This window comes from Aedes aegypti, chromosome 2 (genome assembly GCF_002204515.2).
Source record: "Aedes aegypti strain LVP_AGWG chromosome 2, AaegL5.0 Primary Assembly, whole genome shotgun sequence".
NCBI lineage: Eukaryota > Metazoa > Arthropoda > Insecta > Diptera > Culicidae > Aedes > Aedes aegypti.
The window spans coordinates 335,286,146-335,307,084 of NC_035108.1; the positions used below are offsets into that span (position 1 = coordinate 335,286,146).

The window sequence follows — 20,939 nt, forward strand, 5'->3', positions numbered from 1 at the left end:
TTTTAAATCGTAGAGCTTAATTTTAAATATTTGTCTTTGTCACCTATGAAAAGTTTGTTTATCAAAGTATGATTTATTTTCGTTTGTCTTCACTGGTTATAGCAGCGGGTGAGTCCTTACTCCACAGGCACAGTTCGCGATAAAAAAAAAGTTTACAGATAAATCATCAGTTTGTAGAGAATTCAAAATCTGTTATAGTACATAGCATAGCAGGTTCAACACGGCCACGCAACAATTTAAGATTTACTAGTAACAAAAACTGGTAGTTAAGTCTTCTTAAAATTATACTCCTCTGAATCCCTTTATCCCGAATACCATGAATCAGAAGACCACAACCTCGTGTTTTGCTTTGAATGGCATTCCATTATCACGAGGCAATGTCATTCAAGATAATTATAAATTCGGGATAATATTATTCAGGGTGATGACTCTCGGATTAATGACATTCGGGGAAATTAATTTCGGGGTTATGGGGTAGAATCTTTTCAAGAGAGGTTTGATTTGAGTTTCGATTTTTAAGGAAGACATGTAAAATTGAGCTCTGCAAGTATAACAATTATAAAATCAAAGAATCTAAACAATATCGAATATTTATTACTTTTCTTAAACGTATTTGAAGTACTGAGGCTTACTATTCACGAGTTGGCTTGGGAATGGGTTGATTGGTTTATACAATTCTTTCACTATTGTACTTATCCAGGACTCTTACATGTTTGTGAGATCGAAAGTCACAGATAAAATTATAGATTTGTGGAAAATCTTAATGTTGTAATGTATGCTAGAAATGATCACATAAGTATTGATAGTGGTCTAGAGTGCCATATTTTGGCCAATAGTGCATTACTCAGCAATAGGAGTTTAAGTTCTGAGACAGTACAAAGTTAGCCAGAACAGCCGAGGGGCAGCTAGTTGAGTTATAACATGATTAATAATAACATTACAAAATTGGCTCCGTAATGCCTTATATCGCTTGAGCCTATGAAAAATCAGTCGATTGTGAAATACTTTGACGGCATGTAAGTGCAATGTGTCATTGCAAACATTTGAACATGCTTACCGGTGTTAGAATGCTTAATTAATCTATTTAAAATTAGTGATTTTAATAGTTACACTTCAAAAAGGGCGTAGCTCCAAATTTTGACGATCATCTCATTCAAAACTGCGCCCAGAGGTTACACATAACTAAAAACGTCTTCTTTGAACCAAATTTGGATGGTTTATTTCTTCTAATAAGCACGGCCAATCAAAATCCGTTTAAATATCTCAGATTTCCTTTGAAATTGTGAACTAATACAATCAAAAGGGCGTAACTTCAAAACGGGCCCTACGTTTTTTTTTTAATTTTGGCCAGACATGCACCTTAACTATAGAAAATGACTAGTGAGCACAGATTTGATGGAGATTTTTTTCTGTGGACCGGTCAGGGAAGCACCGTGGTGTTGTCTAACACAGAACACCTAGAAATAAGAAATGAATGTAATGTTTGGAATGATATGCAAGGAATTGAAAAAAAAAGTTGGTCGAATGCCGACATTTCTTAAAATTTGAAATTCTACCAACATGCGGCAGAAGTGAGTACCGTTAAGTCACCAGTCACCGTGCGGCTTACATTCACCGTGCACATATACAAATTTCTACAGAATATTCATACAATTTTCACAAATTATTCTTTTGTCAGCAAAATAAGATAAAAATGATGAAATAAAGAATTTTTTGTCACAAAGCATTTCGAAAAACCTAGTTTATGTAGTCAAAATCATGTGAATTCTGATTGATAATTTGATTTTCCAACACTCTTAGTAAAAACGCCAAAAATATCCATTTTTCATTTTAACGATAGAGTATGAAAATTTTCAAAATTTCAACACGTTTTCGCTGTGGATACTATAAATAAGATGTATTCCATCGTATGAGCAATTAGATTTTATGCAAATTAGAATTTTTATTGTGTTTCAGTCGAAACCCACATGCACGGTGAATGGATCCCTTTCAATATATATGGTTCCTATTACCGTGCATTAGTTTTTACCATGACATTATTCGGCTTTTACCATGACATTATTCGGTAATATTAGATTTATTGTTATGTCGTCATTAAACTACTTCATATTTAGTTTTTGAGTGAATATGGAATGGTTTGGACAATACTGTCGAACCTCCTATAACGATTTTAATTAGAAAATAATTATTTAGCCAAGTTATGGTTTTAATGTAAATGAAGTATTCAACTCTTAAAAATGAGTACGCACACTACTAGCAACATTGTTGCTCCATCAACAACGTTTCTTCAAGATACAAAATTAAATCTTGACGAAAACTATACGCACGGTAAATGGTGACATAGAACGGTACAAGGCGACCTAAACATGACATTTTGAAACATAAATGTTGAGTAATTTTTTGTTATGCATCACTAGTTTTATATTTTTCCCTGAATTTTTATATAATTGCACGCTACGTAGTGGTATTCTAGTACGCTTCCAATTATTTGGAAAAGTTACATAATTTTGTGAAGTGCAAATTTTTCTTAAATGCACGATGAATGGTAGCTTAACGGTATGTATTTTTTGAAGCTCAGATATCTTATGTACCTATTTAATAACCTAGACAGACGATGTCTTCGACAAAATAGTTAACATTAACATAAAAACTAAAGGTTTTTACGTGTTGATCCTATAGGAATGATATGCAAAGTACGATAAAACAGTATGAATGTGACTAATACTAATGATATGTATAAAATGAATTCTTTGGATACTTTTTGTTTGAATTTTGCAGTAATCACTTAGCCATGTAAAAAAGTCTGAAAAAATGTGCAACTATCTACTTCAATTGTTATAAGTCGAAAAGCTTTTTAATCCGCCAGCATAACCTCATTAGCACTCATAAACAACAATGCCAAGCACTTCTTTAGAGTAGGAACCTTATAAAAAAACACCAACCCTCTGCGGCTTGGCGGTTTTTATCGCGAATCCACACATGTGAATCCCCCAAGTTCCAACGACGACGACGATACGATGTTTTGTGTAGTGGAAAATCCTCGTCTTGCTCCAGGGTGCGAGCATAAATAGTGAGCACTGGTTTGAAAGCAGTCCTTTTCATTCCGGTTCCAACAATCCGGCGGAACCAACTATCCTCGGTGAACTGTGCACTTTGCACAGTGGTTCAGATTTCACAAATTATGGTAAAATTTTCGCGTTTACATTATTTTTTATAACTATTTTTGAAAATTGCTTTGGAACATGATTTAGGATTAAAGACCCTATTTTAGATTGGAGTCACCATATTTTGGTTTTCATAGAACAAAACAGCTGTTTTTATGACTGTGAACTTTTTCAGAAAACATTGTTTAAGGAAACTTTGGCAGGAGAAATCTTGTAAATCTTTTAAATCATATAGTCGAGTTTTTAATTAGGGTTATTTCACATGTGCCGCTATGTATTTAGCGTTCAAACATGATGAAAACCATTTCCATTTGATATTCCCGTATTTTTTCTTGATCATCTTATATTGCTTATAAATGTTTTTGTTTTTCAACCTAAAACTATGTTTGTAAATTGGGATTTTTGTGCTTCATCCTTCGACATCTGTGCTTCGTCCTCATAAAATCGTGCATACCGCGCTACTGCCATTACTGCTTTCCAGCACTCAATGTGTAGCAGATGCCACTACTGGCTGATGTATGGTGACGCCGGTTGGCCTGCAGGGCATCGATAAAACCAGCAGATTTACTCGTTCGGTCGGGTTTAGGGCTCTGGAAGGAGTTTTCCTCAGATTTCCAATCCATCGATTGTTTCTAACTTGGTTAGGATGACAATAACAATGCAATCGATTTAGACACCTATCCGCTCGCTGCAGCCATTTGGCATATTGTCGAGCGTCATTTGATCCTTCCTGATGCTTCCCTTATCAACTTAACAATCCTGACATAAGCATTTAATCCGGCTTTGGGCATGCATACGTTCTTGTTTGTTTCCTGTTCAAACCTTTTCGCATTCCACGATTTTGATTTAGTTTCCGCCATTGTTGTATCGTTTTCCGATTTTCCTACTAGTTCATTTTTCCTCAGAGCGTTGGTCGCGCCTTTGTGGGTTCCCCCTTTGAGGAATCCTCACCTCATTAATCGTCTTCATTGAAAAGAGCACCCATAACCCGGGCTAGTTGCTTGCCTACGGAGGGGGGTTCGTCGTTCTTTTTTAAGCCGGCTTGCCAAGCACTTGTCATTATATGCAAATTATTCACCCGACTGCGCTCTTTAACGGATTTGCATTATTCATCGTTTCACAGGGATTCATTCGTACACTTTTGATGGTGGAACGGTGGAAATAGAGGATCTTTTGTGGATTTGTACAAAAGTCACAACACGTAGCGAGATTTCACTTAACGTGTTTATTTATATTTCGAAATCTCTTTGAGCCAGTTTTAAGTACGTATTGAATACAATCTCTTTTCAACTGAAATTATTATATTGCGTCGTTGTGAGCGGCAAAAACCTGTCCTTTCCATGTTCTCCCACATTATCATACCCTTTTCCATGTTGGTAAAACTACTTAAATGTGTCACTCAGTAAATCATAACGTTGTTTCGAATTTGTTTGATTGTTCCTTTGTGTGCTGCCATGTTCGGAATTGCCGTTTGGTGTCACTTGCCGTTTGAAGTCAACCGTCGGTCAGCGCCCACAAAGAAACCGACCAAAACGCGCACCAAGCAACCAAAAGCGTCCAAGAAGGTGAAATTCATCAGTAAGTATGGACTTGATAATTATTGAATGTTTGATTCTTTGTTTCAGCTAACGGTAGTGGGTGAAGTGAAATCGAATATGGGTCATTCCATGCGAAGTGACCACAATAAAAGTTTAAACGTGTAATCGACTATCACGGATCTCAACACACTTGTTCCTCACTTGATCTATGCAAAAAGCCGAATCTAAATGCCTTTCGACCCATGTGAACTGCCTTCGTGATAGAAAATTAGACAAATATTCATATTTTGCTTGCCTTATTTAACCTTGATGCATTAAGAAAAAATTACATATGCATTAAGAGCCAAAAATAACCCATGTTCACAAAAATTCTATTTTTGAATCGATTTTTGTTCTTTTAGCTTTATATGGAAGATGTGAAACTGGAGAATGGAATCCTAGACATTTTCTGGTATGGCCACTCTGTACACAAGGGCACAAGAGGACCTGGAACCTGTTCCGGAAGGAACTGGTACACATCATATCCAGAAGTTTATACGCATGTATGGTACGACGGTTCAAATTTAATGACTTTTCATTCCAATTCACAAGAGCACTTAGGGTACCAACAATTAGATTTGGCCGGATTTGATCGGAAAATTCTAGAACCGGATCCGGTAGGGTGTGGTGTGGAAATTTTCAGACTAGCCCCATAATGCGACAGCTTGAATCATATAGCCCCATAATGCGACAGCTTGAAAATCATGATGTTCCATACAGGCCACCATGCCAAAAACCAAACATAAAATTCTTCTTCTTGTTTCTGGCGTTACGTCCCAACCGGGACATAGCCTGCTTTTAAGCTACTTGTTCCTATGAGAACTTTAATAGTTATTTACAAAGAGCTATCTTTGCCGATAGAATATTTTGGATGTACATATCGTGTGGCAGGTACGACGATACTTTATGCTCTGGGAAGTCAAGAAAATTCCCAGCTCTTAAAGATTCTCGATCCAGCTTGGTCTTGCTGAAAAGCTGTGGGTTTACCTTTATGGCTATCTTGGCCTCACAAACATAACATTAATATATCCGAATACCCATAACCATTTCCGTCTGACCAAATTAGGAAAATTTTGTAATACAAATAAAAATACGCTTTGTCGCTGACGAACATTTGACCGAAAACGCAAATTTGGGACCATTTCAAATATGGCTTTAGGAAATCCCCCAGTTCCTTCAGGAAAATCTCAAATGACTACTGCATGTTTTCCTCCAAATATATCTCCAGAAATTTCTCCAGACACTCTTCCAGAGATTTCTCCAGGAATTCCTTCGAAGATTTCTCAACAGATTTACTATAAATCCCTCCGAGATCATCTACAGTAATCTCTACAGCGATTTCTCCGGGGACTCCGCTAGAGATAATACCAGTGATTCCTCCGGGAAGAACTTTTAATTATTTTCCGCAAAAATGCCTCCAGTGAATCCTTCAAGTAAATTTTTAACTGAGATCCCTCCAGGAATTCCTCCAAGGATTCATCCAGGAATCCTCCAGGAGCGGTTTATTTTTTCAGAAATTCCTCCAGAGACTCCTTCAAGAATTCATGCTGGAAAACCTCCATAGGCATCCATACAGAGATGTCTTCAAGTCTTTCTCTAGGGGTTGCACTAGAACAATCTCTTGATTATTCTAGATATTTCATCAGAAATTTTTCCATGGATTCCGTACGTATTTTTTTGCCTGTGATTTCTTCTGAAATCTCTCCAGAGATTTCTTCAGGAGTTCTGCCAGATATTTGATATTGAACCAGAGACTGCAAGATTTTTATTAAGAATTATAAAAGGAATCTTCCAGAGATTAGGCAAGGATTCCACAAGCGATTCTCCCAGATATTACTCTTAGGATTACTTCATGAAACTTTGCTAGAGGTTCCTCCAGGAATGGCCCAAAAAATTTCTCCAGCGGTTTCTCCAAGAATTTATTTATTTATTTATTCACCGTCTTTGACTACACGTCACAAAGACTGAAAACTTAATATTATGTACGTTACTTAAATTCTATCTCTTATCCTATTAACAAAAACATTTTTTGGCACATTTAACCAGGGGTTCCCAAAAACTTCTTCAATCAATGATTTCTTTGTGCAATTTCTGAAAAAATCTTGGAGGAAACCCTGGTATTCTTAGGGTTATCATATTTTTTCTAGAGAAATCATCCAGGGATATCTAGTGATTAGTCTTAGGATTCCTTCATGAAACTTCTCAAGAGGTTTTTTCTAGGATGGCTCAAAAAAAATTCTCTAGCGATTCCTTCAGGAATTTATTTAAGGGCTTTTCAAAAACTTCTTCGGTAATAGAGTTCCTCGAGCCATTTCTGGAAAAGAAAATCTTGGAGGAATCCCTGGGAAATTTCTTATTGAATCCTTGGAGGAATTTATGAGGGATTTGTACATAAATAACAAATGTCTAGAATAATTTCTCGAGTTGTTTCCGGAGGATTACCTGGAAAAATCTTTGGAGTATTTAATGTACCGATTTTCTTAGAGATATCTCTAGGCGTATTTCTAGAAGGAAAATCTTGTAGAATCCTTGGAGGAATTCGTGGCGCAAACTCTGAATAAATTGCTGGTGGAATTCCTGGGGGAATCCCTAAAGAAATCTCCGGAATAAATTCTGAAGGAATCTCGATAGGTCTACCTGGGGCAATTTCTGCATGTATGCATTTTGTATAAATCATTGGAGAAATAATAGGAGTAATGCTTTAAGATCCCTGGAGGAATTCCTGGATAAAGCCAAGAATTTGTGTAGAGATTTTCCTGGTGGAATCCTTGGAATGATTTCTGGAGGAAGCTCTATAGGAATATCAAGAAAAAACGTTTGAAGAAATCTGAAGGAATTTATGGAGCTTGAAAAGTTCGCGGAGAAATACTTGAAGAGATTTCTGTAGCAATACCAGCAAAGATTATTCTGGAGGAATCACTGGAGAAAATCCTTACACAATCTCTAGAAGAGTCCTTGTAGAGATTTTCCTGCAGAAATCCCTGAATTAATCTGTGGAGGAATCCCCAGTGGATCTACTAACAGAATTGCTGAAGGTATTCCTATAGCCCTGTCGAATCTGTCTAAAATATCTAGTAAAAATTAAAAATTCTCCCTGGAATAATTCCTAAAGGAATTCTTGGAGGAATCTTGGGCGAAATCTTTAGTGGAATTCTAAGAAAAATCGCTGTAGGGATTACGGTAAATATTATCTTGTAGAAATTTTTGGTACAATCCCTGGAGGAATCTTCGAAAGAATTTCTGGAGAAAACTCTCACTGGGACAGAGCCTGCTTCTCAGAGTAGTGTTCTTATGAGCACTTCCACAGTTATTAACTGAGAGTTTTCTTTGCCAAAGTTGCCATTTTAGCATTCGTATATCGTGTGGCAGGTACGATGATACTTTATGCCCAGGAAAGTCAAGGAAATTTCCATTACGAAAAGATCCTGGACCGACCGGGAATCGAACCCAGACACCTTCAGCATGGCTTTGCTTTGTAGCCGCGGACTCTAACCACTCGGTTAAGAAAGGCCCAATTTGGCTATTTTAGACTTTTAATTCGAGTCGCAGCCTTAGATAACATCCCCATATAAAACTATACTAATTCATCGTTTTTTGATGGAATAGGTCACTAACAGTTCGAAAAAATCATTTAAGTTTATGTAAACGTTAATAAGAACAAAATTGGCGACATGTAGCTCGAAGTTTTGTTATGCTGGAAAACTTCTGGGAGTAGCATAATCACGGTGTCTCTGGTAGAAAACATTAATATAAAAAAATCAGTATCGATGAAACACCCACCAAATGAAAGCTTAGGCTTTCCCCTTTCATTTGAGACCGGTTTGAAAATGTTCTATCGGGGGGTCCTGAACATTTTTTTTTTATTTTAGTAAGAGTTACGTACCATAGGTGATCTTCTTCCACCAATAGTATGATACAATGAATCACTTGTACCATATGATGAGAACTCAATAGAACCGTAGAAGGCCATGACAAATATTTCTGGACAAACATTTGAAAAGGGCTGGAGAGGTCTTGAGCCTTTTTTCAGAAACGTTGCTGTTGAGCCCTTTTTAGCTCGCCCATACAAACTAACACCACTATCAGAAAGATTAGTGTGGGCTCTTCCTGATTAGTATTATAAGCGTGTATTGGTAAGCGAGATCGAGTTGAATTGGGCTCAACAGCGTCTTACAAAGACATTGTTTACCTATGTCGATGTGCCCTTTTTAAATGTTTGTTCAGATTTCCAGTGTTGCTGTTCAGTTGATTATAAATTCAGTAAATAGTAAAATTGTATATCTTTAATCAAAATTTATTCATTAATGCAAAACTAAAATGGTTGTAAATAGTATTTAAAATTTGAATAAAAAAAAATGTTTAGAGATTTGAAAGATTTCCAATAAATAACCATTATTTAGATTCAGTTGTATGCTACCGTCTTAAAATTCAAATATATTTTCATAAGATATTGCTTTTTACGATTAGTAATCCAAAGCGTTTGAAAACATTTTCTCATGGATCATTACATTACCAATGGTTTCGCAGGTTGCAAAAAACAACAACATTGGCATCAATGTTAGGGAAATCGGCGCTGCGTTATAACGCTTCATTGCTTAAGTTGCCGCGTTCTAAGGTGGTATAGCAAAAAATTGGTGCTTGTGTCGCGTGATAAGTTTATAAATTCATTGTTTTGGGTCAACATTTTGGTTTGCTGATTAGAGGTATGCCTGTTAATAATTACAATAAATATATCCCAATTTCACACCTAATAATAAATATATATATTTACACTACACTCTGTCAGGAGACCTGAAACATGAAACCGAAAAGCCATGAGAACAATCGTTCGAAGATTTGCGTATTGTGTTTAAAGAATTTGTGTCTGCAACCGTTATCAGCAATAGTGGTTGATATTATTGAACAGCACATTCTTCACGACATCAAGATTACAGTCTGGTATTGTCCTACAAAAATATGTCGAGCTTGCACGTTTATTCGTTCAGTAACCAGTTCAAACTTTTGAATATAGCACTGTATAAATATAAATACAATTTAAAACCTACCACTCGAAGCATGTAATGATGTGAGAACAACAATCTCACCAAAACTAAAAGAAAAACGTGGTAGACACAGTAATGCAAAAATTAAGTGCCAACTGAATTGATTGGTTGTCGAATTACCACCCAACTGAGAATCTTATTCAACATCTGTGCAACCTTAAAAACCCATTTGTTCGCTGATGACTTGTTTCTGATTAAAAAAAAATGATTTGAGCTCCACATGAGCGTTGCAGTTGAGCAGCTGTCTAAGGGGTCTGGATGTTACAATCGCCCCAAACATCGCTTTCAAAATCAGCAGACCTAACCAATCAGTTCAGGGGTTTTTAGAGGTAACACATTTGCACTTTGATTTTAACGATAATGCAGAAACTGTAATAACGTAAATGTAAATGCATATAAATGCGTTCAGGGGCCTTCCTTAGCCGAGTGGTTAGAGTCCGCGGTTACAAAGCAAAGCCATGCTGAAGGTGTCTGGGTTCGATTCCCGGTCGGTCCAGGGTCTTTTCGTAAAGGAAAGTTCCTTGACTTCCCTGGGCATAGAGTATCATCGTACCTGCCACACGAGATACGAATGCGAAAATGGCAACATTGGCAAAGAAAGCTCTCAGTTAATAACTGTGGAAGTGCTCATAAGAACACTAAGCTGAGAAACAGGCTTTGTCCCAGTGAGGACGTTAATGCTAAGAAGAAGAACGTTCAGGGGTTAGTTGATTATGTGACGTCCAAAAAAGGGGGGTTGGCCTGGGCAGTTCGATCTGCAAGCGATGGAGAAGGGTCCTTTAATCATTTACCCTGTCGATTATCGATTATAATTCCGACGTCATCGGGACTCAAGGCCGATGTAAGGATACTGGCGTAAAAATACTGTTGCTGCTTGCTGTTGCTTCTGGCGTTCCAGAAAAATATGGCAATATTGAGAAAATGTGGAAGATACTGTTGCTTTTGAATAATTTTTGGTGCTCCATTGTTGGAGATTTGAACATCGTCAATCTGTTTTTCGTAATAATGGAAGGTAGTTCAAAATTTCCTTGCCCATACTGTACCACACAAAAAAGATTTATCCAATTTAGCTGGTCATCCACGAATACTTTGTCACATACGCGTCCGCGAAATGGAAAAGTCTCGGCTCGGACCATAAACTGCCGGAGCAGTTCTTCAATTGTATTTACTATCCACTGCTCGATGGATCACCCGACGAACAAATTGCCCACCACCTTCCTTGCATATGACACTAGGTGTTGTAAATCCAATTGACAAAAAAGTATAATACATTGATCCAAATAATGTCGAGGAATGGGTAAGTATCAGCAGTTTGATTGTGTGATTCATAAAGATGACCTTAAAATAATTCTTTTATCACAGGTGAGGATCATCAGTTGCCAACGCCACAACAAATGTGGATTCACCAGATGAAACTGTAAGAAGCTTTTGAAAAATCGGCATGTTTTGGAAGTGTAATGGGATCTAAGTTTGCTAGCAATTGTAATTTATCGTACTGTTCTGTAAATTATCTCTTTTAAATGAAAAAATGTATTTCAGGCGCTTGATCATTCTGATCAGGTACATAAAAGTTGTTTTCAAACGAGTCTGGATGATGAGTTGAGAACTTTTCAAAAACGTGGATTGCTTACCTAATAGCTCGAAGTTCCATATTTCCGCTATCATATCCCGGAGTTTTGTGAAATCACAGGAAGTGGTTTGAGCAAATACGGGAAACAAGCCAGTGAAACCGTGCATCTCGATTTTCAAGTTGTTTGGAATCATGTTAAGGTTCCGGAGAACTCCGAAGCATATGATCGACAGCTTCTTTGAGCTGTAGTAATGTACAATAGTGAGCATTTATAAGCCATACTTATTATCCGTATTTACTTTATCGATATGTCGTATATATAAGTAATTGGTTTAAATAGAATGGTACAATGTTAAATCTAAATCCTTTTTATTAATTGGTTAACTATTCGTAGTAAAATTTATCATGGCTACCTAGATAAGCATGAAAGAAAATGACTGTGTGAACCATAATTAAGAAATCAGTACTGAAAAAACGGCATTGTACTGTTTTGAAAAAAATGTTCAGGACCCCCCGATAGAACATTTCCAAACAGGTCTCAAATGAAAGGGGAAAGCCTATGCTTTCATTTGGTGGATGTTTTAGCGATACTGATTTTTTTATATTAATGTTGTTCTACCAGAGACACCGTGAATATTCGGCAACCAATTTTACTAGAGACCAGGATTACAGAATTCGTTCTCAATTTATTTCGACGCACGATCAAAGCAAGCGAAAAAAAACATCGCCTCTTTATCGGTCCATAATCGATAATGAATCGCAAGTTGTAACAAGTTTGATAAATAGCAGCTGCGAAAAAAAAGCCCTGAAGAGAGAGCGATGATAAAACCCATTTTTCTCGCTGACGGTAGGTGTTTACTTCAATGGCATGATAAACAATCTCCGAACATCCTATAGCGATAATGCCTTCCAAATTTGGAGCTTGTTTAGATGGGGTTTATAATACACTATTTAATCTTCAATATAATCAGATCTGTAGCAGCATACGATAAACAGACTCTCATAATGTGTTGCGGATCATGATTATTATAAAGAGTGATAACTGATAAGTGAAAAATACTCTTTCATATTTATTATATACTTCAACCCCTGTTAGAGACACCGGACCGCTCATAGGCTGATTTGTTTTAACCCCAAATGTCGAGTCTCTATCTCAGGTTTTTTGCAGTGACCATTTTCCAATGAAAACAACTGCTCCTAATAGGTAATGTGGCAGTCAATCATGATACCTAGCCTTCCCTAAGCACTAATCTGGAAGTTATCAGCTCGACTTTTAATCAATGCCTTATAATCTAAGCACATGATAACACTGTACTGTCCAGCGCACAAATGACCTATCCGGAGTAACTGTTCCATCCGGGTATTCTCAAACCAGCAATTATCCTATTTGTCGTTCGACCACACCAAACGTCCATCCCATCTTTCGAGAGCCAAACGATACCATCGTACACGTCAACCGTTTAGTTGAGAACAAGTATCGTCTGGGTAAACTTTAGTTTCCAGTATGGATGGACTTCACAGGCCATCACCGACGACCGTCCATTGAGTGTGTTTCGTCTGTACTAAAACCTAAAGTGTCTTCTGCGCTTCTACAGGACAATGGCCACTGAACACAAATACTGCCGGAAACCTCATCATTTCGCCTTGGGATCAATTTAGATTTGTCGCCATGAAAATTAAATTTCCCGCTCTAATTTAATTTCTGTCGCTTGCTGTCGATTTTGCATTTTGCGTTTTTGCTGCCCCAGTGTAACGACGGAAGCCAGCAATGTCTGTCCACGTTGACCATCCTTGAAGCGTCACGTCGTCAAGCTCAAACGTTATCAGTCAACCGAGGGGTGGACATTGTCACCTTGCACGTGGATCCAAATCAAACAGGCGCCGATTGAATCCGTTCGTTCGTTTGGTGGGTAAATCGAAATGCGATGTGTGTCCTTTAGCGCACATCTCCATCCACCCCTTCGAAATCCCAAATGTACATAGGCGTAACCAGGACCAAGTGCAAGTGATCTCAACAGATCATTAATAATTTTAACGCAAAGACGACCATTATACACAGCTTTTGCACTAGGGTTCGACTTAATTTTTGAAAGTTCTCAAAACCTGCGAGTTTGAGCCAAAAATTTTAACATTTAGTTATCAATTATGATTTTCAGTGAAGTTTACATAACTTTGTTGTGTTTGAACCAAATTCAAAGCTTTTAGCACCATTATTTCCAGAATTAAATTTATTGATCATTTTTAGAATATTAAAATGTTTATAGAAATGTGACTCGTACGTATTAGATAGAAAAATGGTTTTCTACAAACGTTTCCTAATTCTATTGAAACATTGAACTTTGTTTGATCACAATACTTCAAAGAATTTCTACAATGAATATAACCAGTGAATCAATTACACTTTAGCAGAAACCTTTTGAGTTGCATAACAAATTTTTGGCAGATTCTATGTAAGATCTATTGCGGCTTTTGAGTAAACCTTCTAATAATTCCTGGTAGAATCTGTTTCAGAAGGCTTTTATTGTTTATTGAACTCCTTCTTCCCTATTCTGGCAACGCCCATGCGAATGTACATATAATCTGTACGCGTGACCTCGCTGTTGGCTTGGCCTACGCTCTCTTGCAGCGTGTTTGGAAATCTGTTGCCGACCGTGGGCTTAAAATCTGTCCGGTGTCGTGCCGTTCGGGATGATTTATGTTGAAATAATTCTAAAACAAATATTATCACATGTCGAAATTCCGAGCGAAGGATGGGCAATTGGTTGTATTTCGACCGAATAATGGGTCCCCATTCGGGCGGGCGGATTGGATGTGCAAAGCTCGGCGATCAACAGAAGGAAACCAATGACGCAGCAATGGGTAGGCCTGGTTTCGGAACGTGGAATGCGAATCGGAAAAGGCATTTAATCATCGAGTGGGAGACACAATTTTCCGCAAAACTTTGTCTATACATTCAATTTGGGGCGTGCATGGGTTGGCTTTTTTCCCCGAGCGGACGGAGTTCGTGATGTGATTTATGTTTTGGATGTTCATTGATTGGAATTGTGACTGTCGCTAAAGTTGAACAGTAATCTGATATATTTCATTTGAAATGTGTATAATAACCGTAATTGGATATTGGTCATCCAAATGGATATTATAGCTCAAAAATAGATGATCATCTAATTCGTAGTTTCTAATTAAGGATTCATCCTAAACCTCCTTCTCAATGTGTGAGTGCTGGTTGGTTTGCATCGTGACGTAAACATATCCTCGAAGTACCGCTTTCACCTTTCAACTACAATACATTGTACTTTAAAGCCTTCTAATCGTATTTCCATTCTCTTTCCATTTCAGGTAAGTTTCCCATCCTGTCAAGTGACTAATACTGACGTGAGTCCTGATATTGGAAGATATAATTATAACCTGCACAGATTTGATAATAATCTCAGCGTATATTTCAAAGCAACCCGGTTGAGTAGAGTAAAATAGTAAAATATAACACGGCACACATAACACATTTTCAACGAACATGAAATTCTATATCAAATCAGGACAGTGGCTTCAATTCTTCGTATTCAATACGATTCGCAATTTCATCAAACAAAGGAAATTTGAAATGGAGTCAATTCCTAGAAACACGGATGCATACTGTTTCGAATACAAACGGTTTTGGATCACACAACAATGAATCCAGTGAGTAACAATCAGCCATCAGAGCACCATTACACACAACATTACATACCACTGTGCCATACCACTATTATTGATTAAAATATGTGCCACTACAATTAGAATCCACCGTTGTCGATACCACCCAACTGATAAAACCCCCAAGCCCTACAAACGTAGACAACGCGGAATCACGCCCACTCAGAACCGGAGCCTACTGGAATTGCCCTTGTGTTCACGCATTGTCCAACGTCACCCACACTCTATACGATTAAATGTGGGGAAACTGGAAACCAAAGGTACCTCCCTACTTAAATAAACGATATCCGTATCCAGACCAGCTGGAGCTACTGAAGGCGCCAGTTTTGTTAACGGAGGCTCCATTACCTACCGTTGTTGTCGTTTATTTTTTCCTTCAGCTGAGTACGCTAGGCAAGTCTATAACGTGCCTCCCAACATTACACACTGGGCCAGGAACATAATTTAGTCAGACAAAACCTCTCTAGTGCTTTGGGAGTATATTTTTTTGATGTTTTTGGAGACTTATCTAAGATTTATTTGCTCGTTAATTTGATGATAAAATTTAGATGAAAATTTCGCTTCTCTATTTCGCGTCCTATAACTTGTATTCGGCAAACTGTTCGTACGTGGACACTAATGTTCCAGGATTAAAGATTAAAATAGGCCATTTTCATTAGTTATTCACGATTCTCCATCTATAAAAATAAGTAAGTGGATATAAATATGGCCTATACTCTCGGAAACGTATTGTGATTTAAAATGGACTACTTTATTATTTGAATAATCATATTTTGCTTTGTAGGGTAGATGTACCAATAGTGGAGGTACTAAGCACTATTGAAGTTCATTTAACCGCCTAAATTCAAGAAGCGCAATAAATGCACATGTTGATGTTGTAACGGGAAGTAACGACCATTGACTTAATGAGAAAAATGATTTCATTGCAGTAATCCACGGCATGTCAGTGAAAAATTCTACCTCCACTATTGGTACACTGTTCCTTTAGTTGCGGTACATTTTTAATTTGTGTTCCTATAGTTGCGGTATCCGTGGTTTTCTTATGGGATCCTCCACCATAGGAACACTTTACCGCAACTATTGGTACAAGCAAGAACAGTTTTAGCAATTTTAGTGATATTTCATCAGTTTTAAAGCAATTTGAACGCTCTTTTCAACTATTTCGTGTATCAACAAGCCAAGACGTCGATTGGCAGTTTCGGTTCTGTGGTTAATGTAATAAAATCAGTGAAAACGGCACTACCGCAACTATAGGAACACCCACAACTAAGGGAACATTTACCCTACTTAAATTAAAAAATGGTCACTTTTAGAGAAGTGATTATTATAATCATTATGTTCTAGATTTTTTTCAAGATTCTTATTGTATCATTTTACTTGATTTTTGTAACGCATTTATTTTGACCAAAAAATCATTTTTTTTTAAATCGGCCGAAAGTTGTTCTTAGAAAAACTTTTTTATTGAAAATTTCTCCCCATGAAAGTTTGTCCCAAATGCACAGTGGGACGGATTGGGGTTTTAGGAGGAAAGATGGAACTCACGCCTTCAATTGTGATTTTACGTAAAAATGATATTCTACAAAGTTGTTTCTATTATAAAAAACAATTTTTTTGGTCGGAACGAAAATTAGGGTGGCCCTTTGTAAAAAAAGATAACCATCAAAACTTTTTTATTTTAAGAAATATTGAAATAGTTTGTTCTACAAAGTTGAATATCGGAAAATTTTAAGCTGATTTGACAAAAAAAGTTTTTTCCGAGCTCAAAAATTGACCGTTTTAGAGCATTTTTCGCTATTGATGTAGGGTGGCCCTTCGAAAATAGGTTTTTGTGTGTTTTTTTTTTAGATTTCTCAGCAAAGTTGTCTTCCCTTCATCTTTAGAGCTGATTGAGACGCATGTTTTGAGATCTGTAAAATTTTGTAGGTGTATAGTAATAAACATTTTTCATATAAAACAAACGTCAAAAGAGTTCAGCAATAAAAATAAGGAGAAAAGTCTTTTGAAAATAAATTATAAATTTACCACATGGTTGAATTTCCTGGCATGGCTCCTCCCAAACATCCAAAAACTTCTGTTTTGGGATTTGTCAGGCTTTTTGGGAAACATTCTGATTGGAAGTTACGAATGCTTAATTGCTGCAAATCCGTTTACAAGTAATTTGTCCACCGTAGGAGATATATCGTATCTGAAACGGTATATTACTAAAGTACGATTCCTGATTATGACGCTGACTTTCAAGCCTAGATTAAGGAGAATAACTAAATGCATTATTTGATCATGTTTAGATGTTTTGACTAATTAAGGCTATAATTTAGAGATAGTTAATTTGAGAGTTCTTTTAAAAATCTGTTATTAAGGGTTATTGACATATGAACCAGTCATATAGTTAGCAAACAGATCCACCGAAGAATAATACGATTTTAATTCACATTTTCAAGCTATCGTCATGTCAACACATTCTTTTTCTTGTTTTCCCAGCTAAACCAACATATAGAAAATGTTCTTTTTTGTTATTAAGAAGTCTTTAACTTTTCATCAGAAAAAAATAGTATCAATATTCTTTTTTCGCTGGAATAGATCATACTTCTCAGGTTATTGTTGTTAAGAGCACTTCCACAGTTTTTAACTGAGAGCTTTTCTTGTCATTTTGCATTCGTGTATCGTATGTATTAGTATCAATGATACTTTATGTCCAAGGAAGTAAATTAAATTTTCATTACGAAAACACTCTTGTTTCTATTTGTTTCCATTAGCTATATCTTTTATGTTTGCGTTTCAATTAGCTGAAAAGGTGATGGGAAGACAGTTTTGCTGAGAAACTTGAAATAATAAAAATAAAACACAACAACCAATTTTTGATGGGCCACCCTACATCAATAGCGAAAAATGCTCTAAAACGGTCAATTTTTGAGCTAGGAAAAAACTTTTTTTGTCAAATCAGCTTAAAATTTTCCGATCTTCAACTTTGTAGAACAAACTATTTCAATATTCCTTAAAATAAAAAAGTTTTGATGGTTATCTTTTTTTACAAAGGGCCACCCTAATTTTCGTTCCGACCAAAAAAATTGTTTTTATAATAGAAACAACTTTGTAGAATATCATTTTTACGTAAAATCACAATTGAAGGCGTGAGTTCCATCTTTCCTCCTAAAACCCCAATCCGTCCCACTGTGAAATGGTTCGCTACGACTTCTTTATAGATTCATGTGCCATTTTCAAAAGTTGTTCTTGAGTCAAAATGATCGATTTTTCTATGGAAAACACTTATTCTACTATAACGGAAGCATGTGCAAAATTTACTGCAAATCGAAGATGGTCGAGTTGGGTGACTGACCCATTTGACATGAAATTTGTCATACATTATTCTTGTAAATGTTCTTATTCTTCAGCCTTTTTTGGATTGGAAGTAGGGACGTTTTTTTACCTAATTTTCTAGAAGTTCAAAGGTATTTTTTACTATTTATTGCTCAACGTTGGAACATAATGATCCGTTGAATATCATCAATATTGGGAAAATTCCTATAAAATATTTTCGTCGCTGAGTTATTGAAATGTCATTGTTGAACAAATTATTCCTTCAAAATGTTATCATTCTTTATGCTTAACATAACTGTACAAGTTGGCTGGCTCTTGTGAGATTAGCTCGTCACGATTCATCCGACTTGCAGAATAAGCCTTAATGAGAAAAATGACATCAAATAACATCGACAACGCAAGGGGTCAATCGATTTTGTGTGAGAATCAGGGTGAATATCCCGAAATATCGCTCGTAACATCTTGAAGGCTTGAAGTTTGTTCAAGAAATACTAGTACACCAATGCAGAATACTTGCATTCTATCATGTTGTTCTAGCACAGTGGTGCTCAACCAGCGACCGCGGGCCGCATATGGCCCTCGTGACCCATAAATGTGGCCCATGAAGACATTTAAAGAAGTTAAATTGTTTAACTTGTATAAATTCTTTAACTTTTTTTAAATTGTTCATCATTAGAATCTTATTAAATTCATTTATTATCTCCCAGAATCTTTAAATTACGCTTGAAATTATATGACTCCGCTTAGGACACCCGCTGAAAGCTTTATAAATTACGCAAAAAAGATCTCAAGAATTCCTTAGATTCCCTAGTGTAACGCTATGAAATCCCAGATTCCGATACGAAATTTTTGGATATCGCTAGAAATCAACAAGATACTTTGGACTAGACTAGACTAGAGGTTTCATTCTAGACTAGTCTAGTCTACCAATACACAAGAAGTGCTTGAAAGAATCCCAGAAAATGGTGATCGTTTGAATATGAAACTTCTGATCAAACTATGAGTTCTCAAGATCTTGCAAAAAATGTGTAAGGTTCCACTGAGCAACCGTATATTTAACTGGAAAGTCACAAGATACTGCCAAGACTTTCTAAAATACGATAGAACCTCCAGATTTGGCTAATCGTCCATTACGATCCTTTTGAGAATTGCTTGACTCTATTAAACTATTAGCTTGAATCTCAGGTTCAGGTTTACCCACAGGATTGAACTGAAAGCTTCTCTAGTTCGTTAGAAGTCCCAGATTCCACTAGCGTCCCTCTCATACCCCAGAATCTCTCTGGATTTTTTTAAGAATCTGCAAGATTTTGATGGAAGTCAAGATTACATTGGACATTCTTCAGAGTTCCCTTGGAATCTTAAGATTTCATTGGGTTAACCCTGTGTCCAAAAAACCTCAAGCAGCCGCACAGAACCCTCAATATAAGCTCAATTTAGCTAAAAACTACCATGACCACACTGAAAATTTAGAGAGTTCCGATGGTTGTCCATTAAGATTTGGTTGAGATTACACTGAAAATTATCAAGATTTCAATACAAATTTTCAAAAGCTCGTTGAAAATCACACACACCGAAACTCTCATATACGTGATATTCAAAACCAATACAGTCAATACAACGTAACCTCTTTAAAACGTAACTCGATAAAACGTAACTTTTACCTCGATATAACGTTTTTTTTTTTTGGCTTCCATTTATTTATTTTTTATTAAAAACATACTTTATGGGCCTTCCATAGCCGAGTGGTTAGAACCCGCGGCTACAAAGCAAAGCTATGTCTGGTGTCTGGTTTCGAATCCCGGTCGATCCAGGATCTTTTCGTAATGGAAATTTCCTTGACTTCCCTGGGCATAGAGTATCATCGTACCTGCCACAGGTACGTACGAATGCAAAAAATGCAACTTTGGCAAAGAAAGCTCTCAGTTACTGTGGAAGTGCTCATAAGAAAACTAAGCTGTGAAGCAAGCTCTGTATAAGTGAGGACGTAATGTCAAGAAGAAGAAGAAGAAGATTTATGAAATACAACGAACATTCTTCAAGATTCAAACACTAACTAATACTAAATCAGAGCAATGCAAAAGTTAATATAATAACGTAGGTATATTTGATTTTTTTTTCTAAAAAAATCTTAAGGAAATATTTAACTATTGCTTTAGGAATTCCTGCAGATATTCTTTAAATGTTTTCTTCAAAAATTTGATATTTCTCCTGAAATTGCTCCACGGATTTCAATAAGAATAATTCCGAGGATGCCTCCAGAGATACCTTCAATAATTTTTCCATGGACTTATCCTTAACTCTCCTGATTTTCATGCATGGAACTTAAAACATATTCTTTAAATAATTCCGACAGGGATCTCCCAGAAATTCCACTAGTCAACCCTCCTAATATTCATGTACATTTAAGTTTTTTAGATTTCATTCAGAAATTATTCCAGGGGTTCCACCAGTTTTTTTTTAAATCAATTACAGAGATTCCTAGGAACATTTGATCAGTATTGACTTAACGGATTCCCTCTAAGGATTTCTTGAGGAAACTTATCAAAAAATTCTCATTGAATTCCACCAGTAAAGAGTTTAA

The 20,939-nt window shown here is 36.5% G+C and overlaps 1 protein-coding gene across 3 annotated transcripts in view; it reads left to right on the plus strand.

The window, feature by feature from the left end:
• LOC5576861 (stathmin-1-A) overlaps positions 1-20,939 on the plus strand; it is a 200,102-nt gene that overhangs the window by 74,997 nt on the left and 104,166 nt on the right. For 2 of the 3 annotated variants that reach the window (XM_021846013.1, XM_001662909.2), the window contains exon 2: positions 4,659-4,742. The exons of the other annotated variant lie outside the window; for it this stretch is intronic. In XM_021846013.1, the coding sequence (XP_021701705.1) occupies positions 4,659-4,742 (84 nt within the window). The remainder of the gene's footprint in view (positions 1-4,658; positions 4,743-20,939) is intronic. 3 annotated transcript variants of the gene reach the window in all.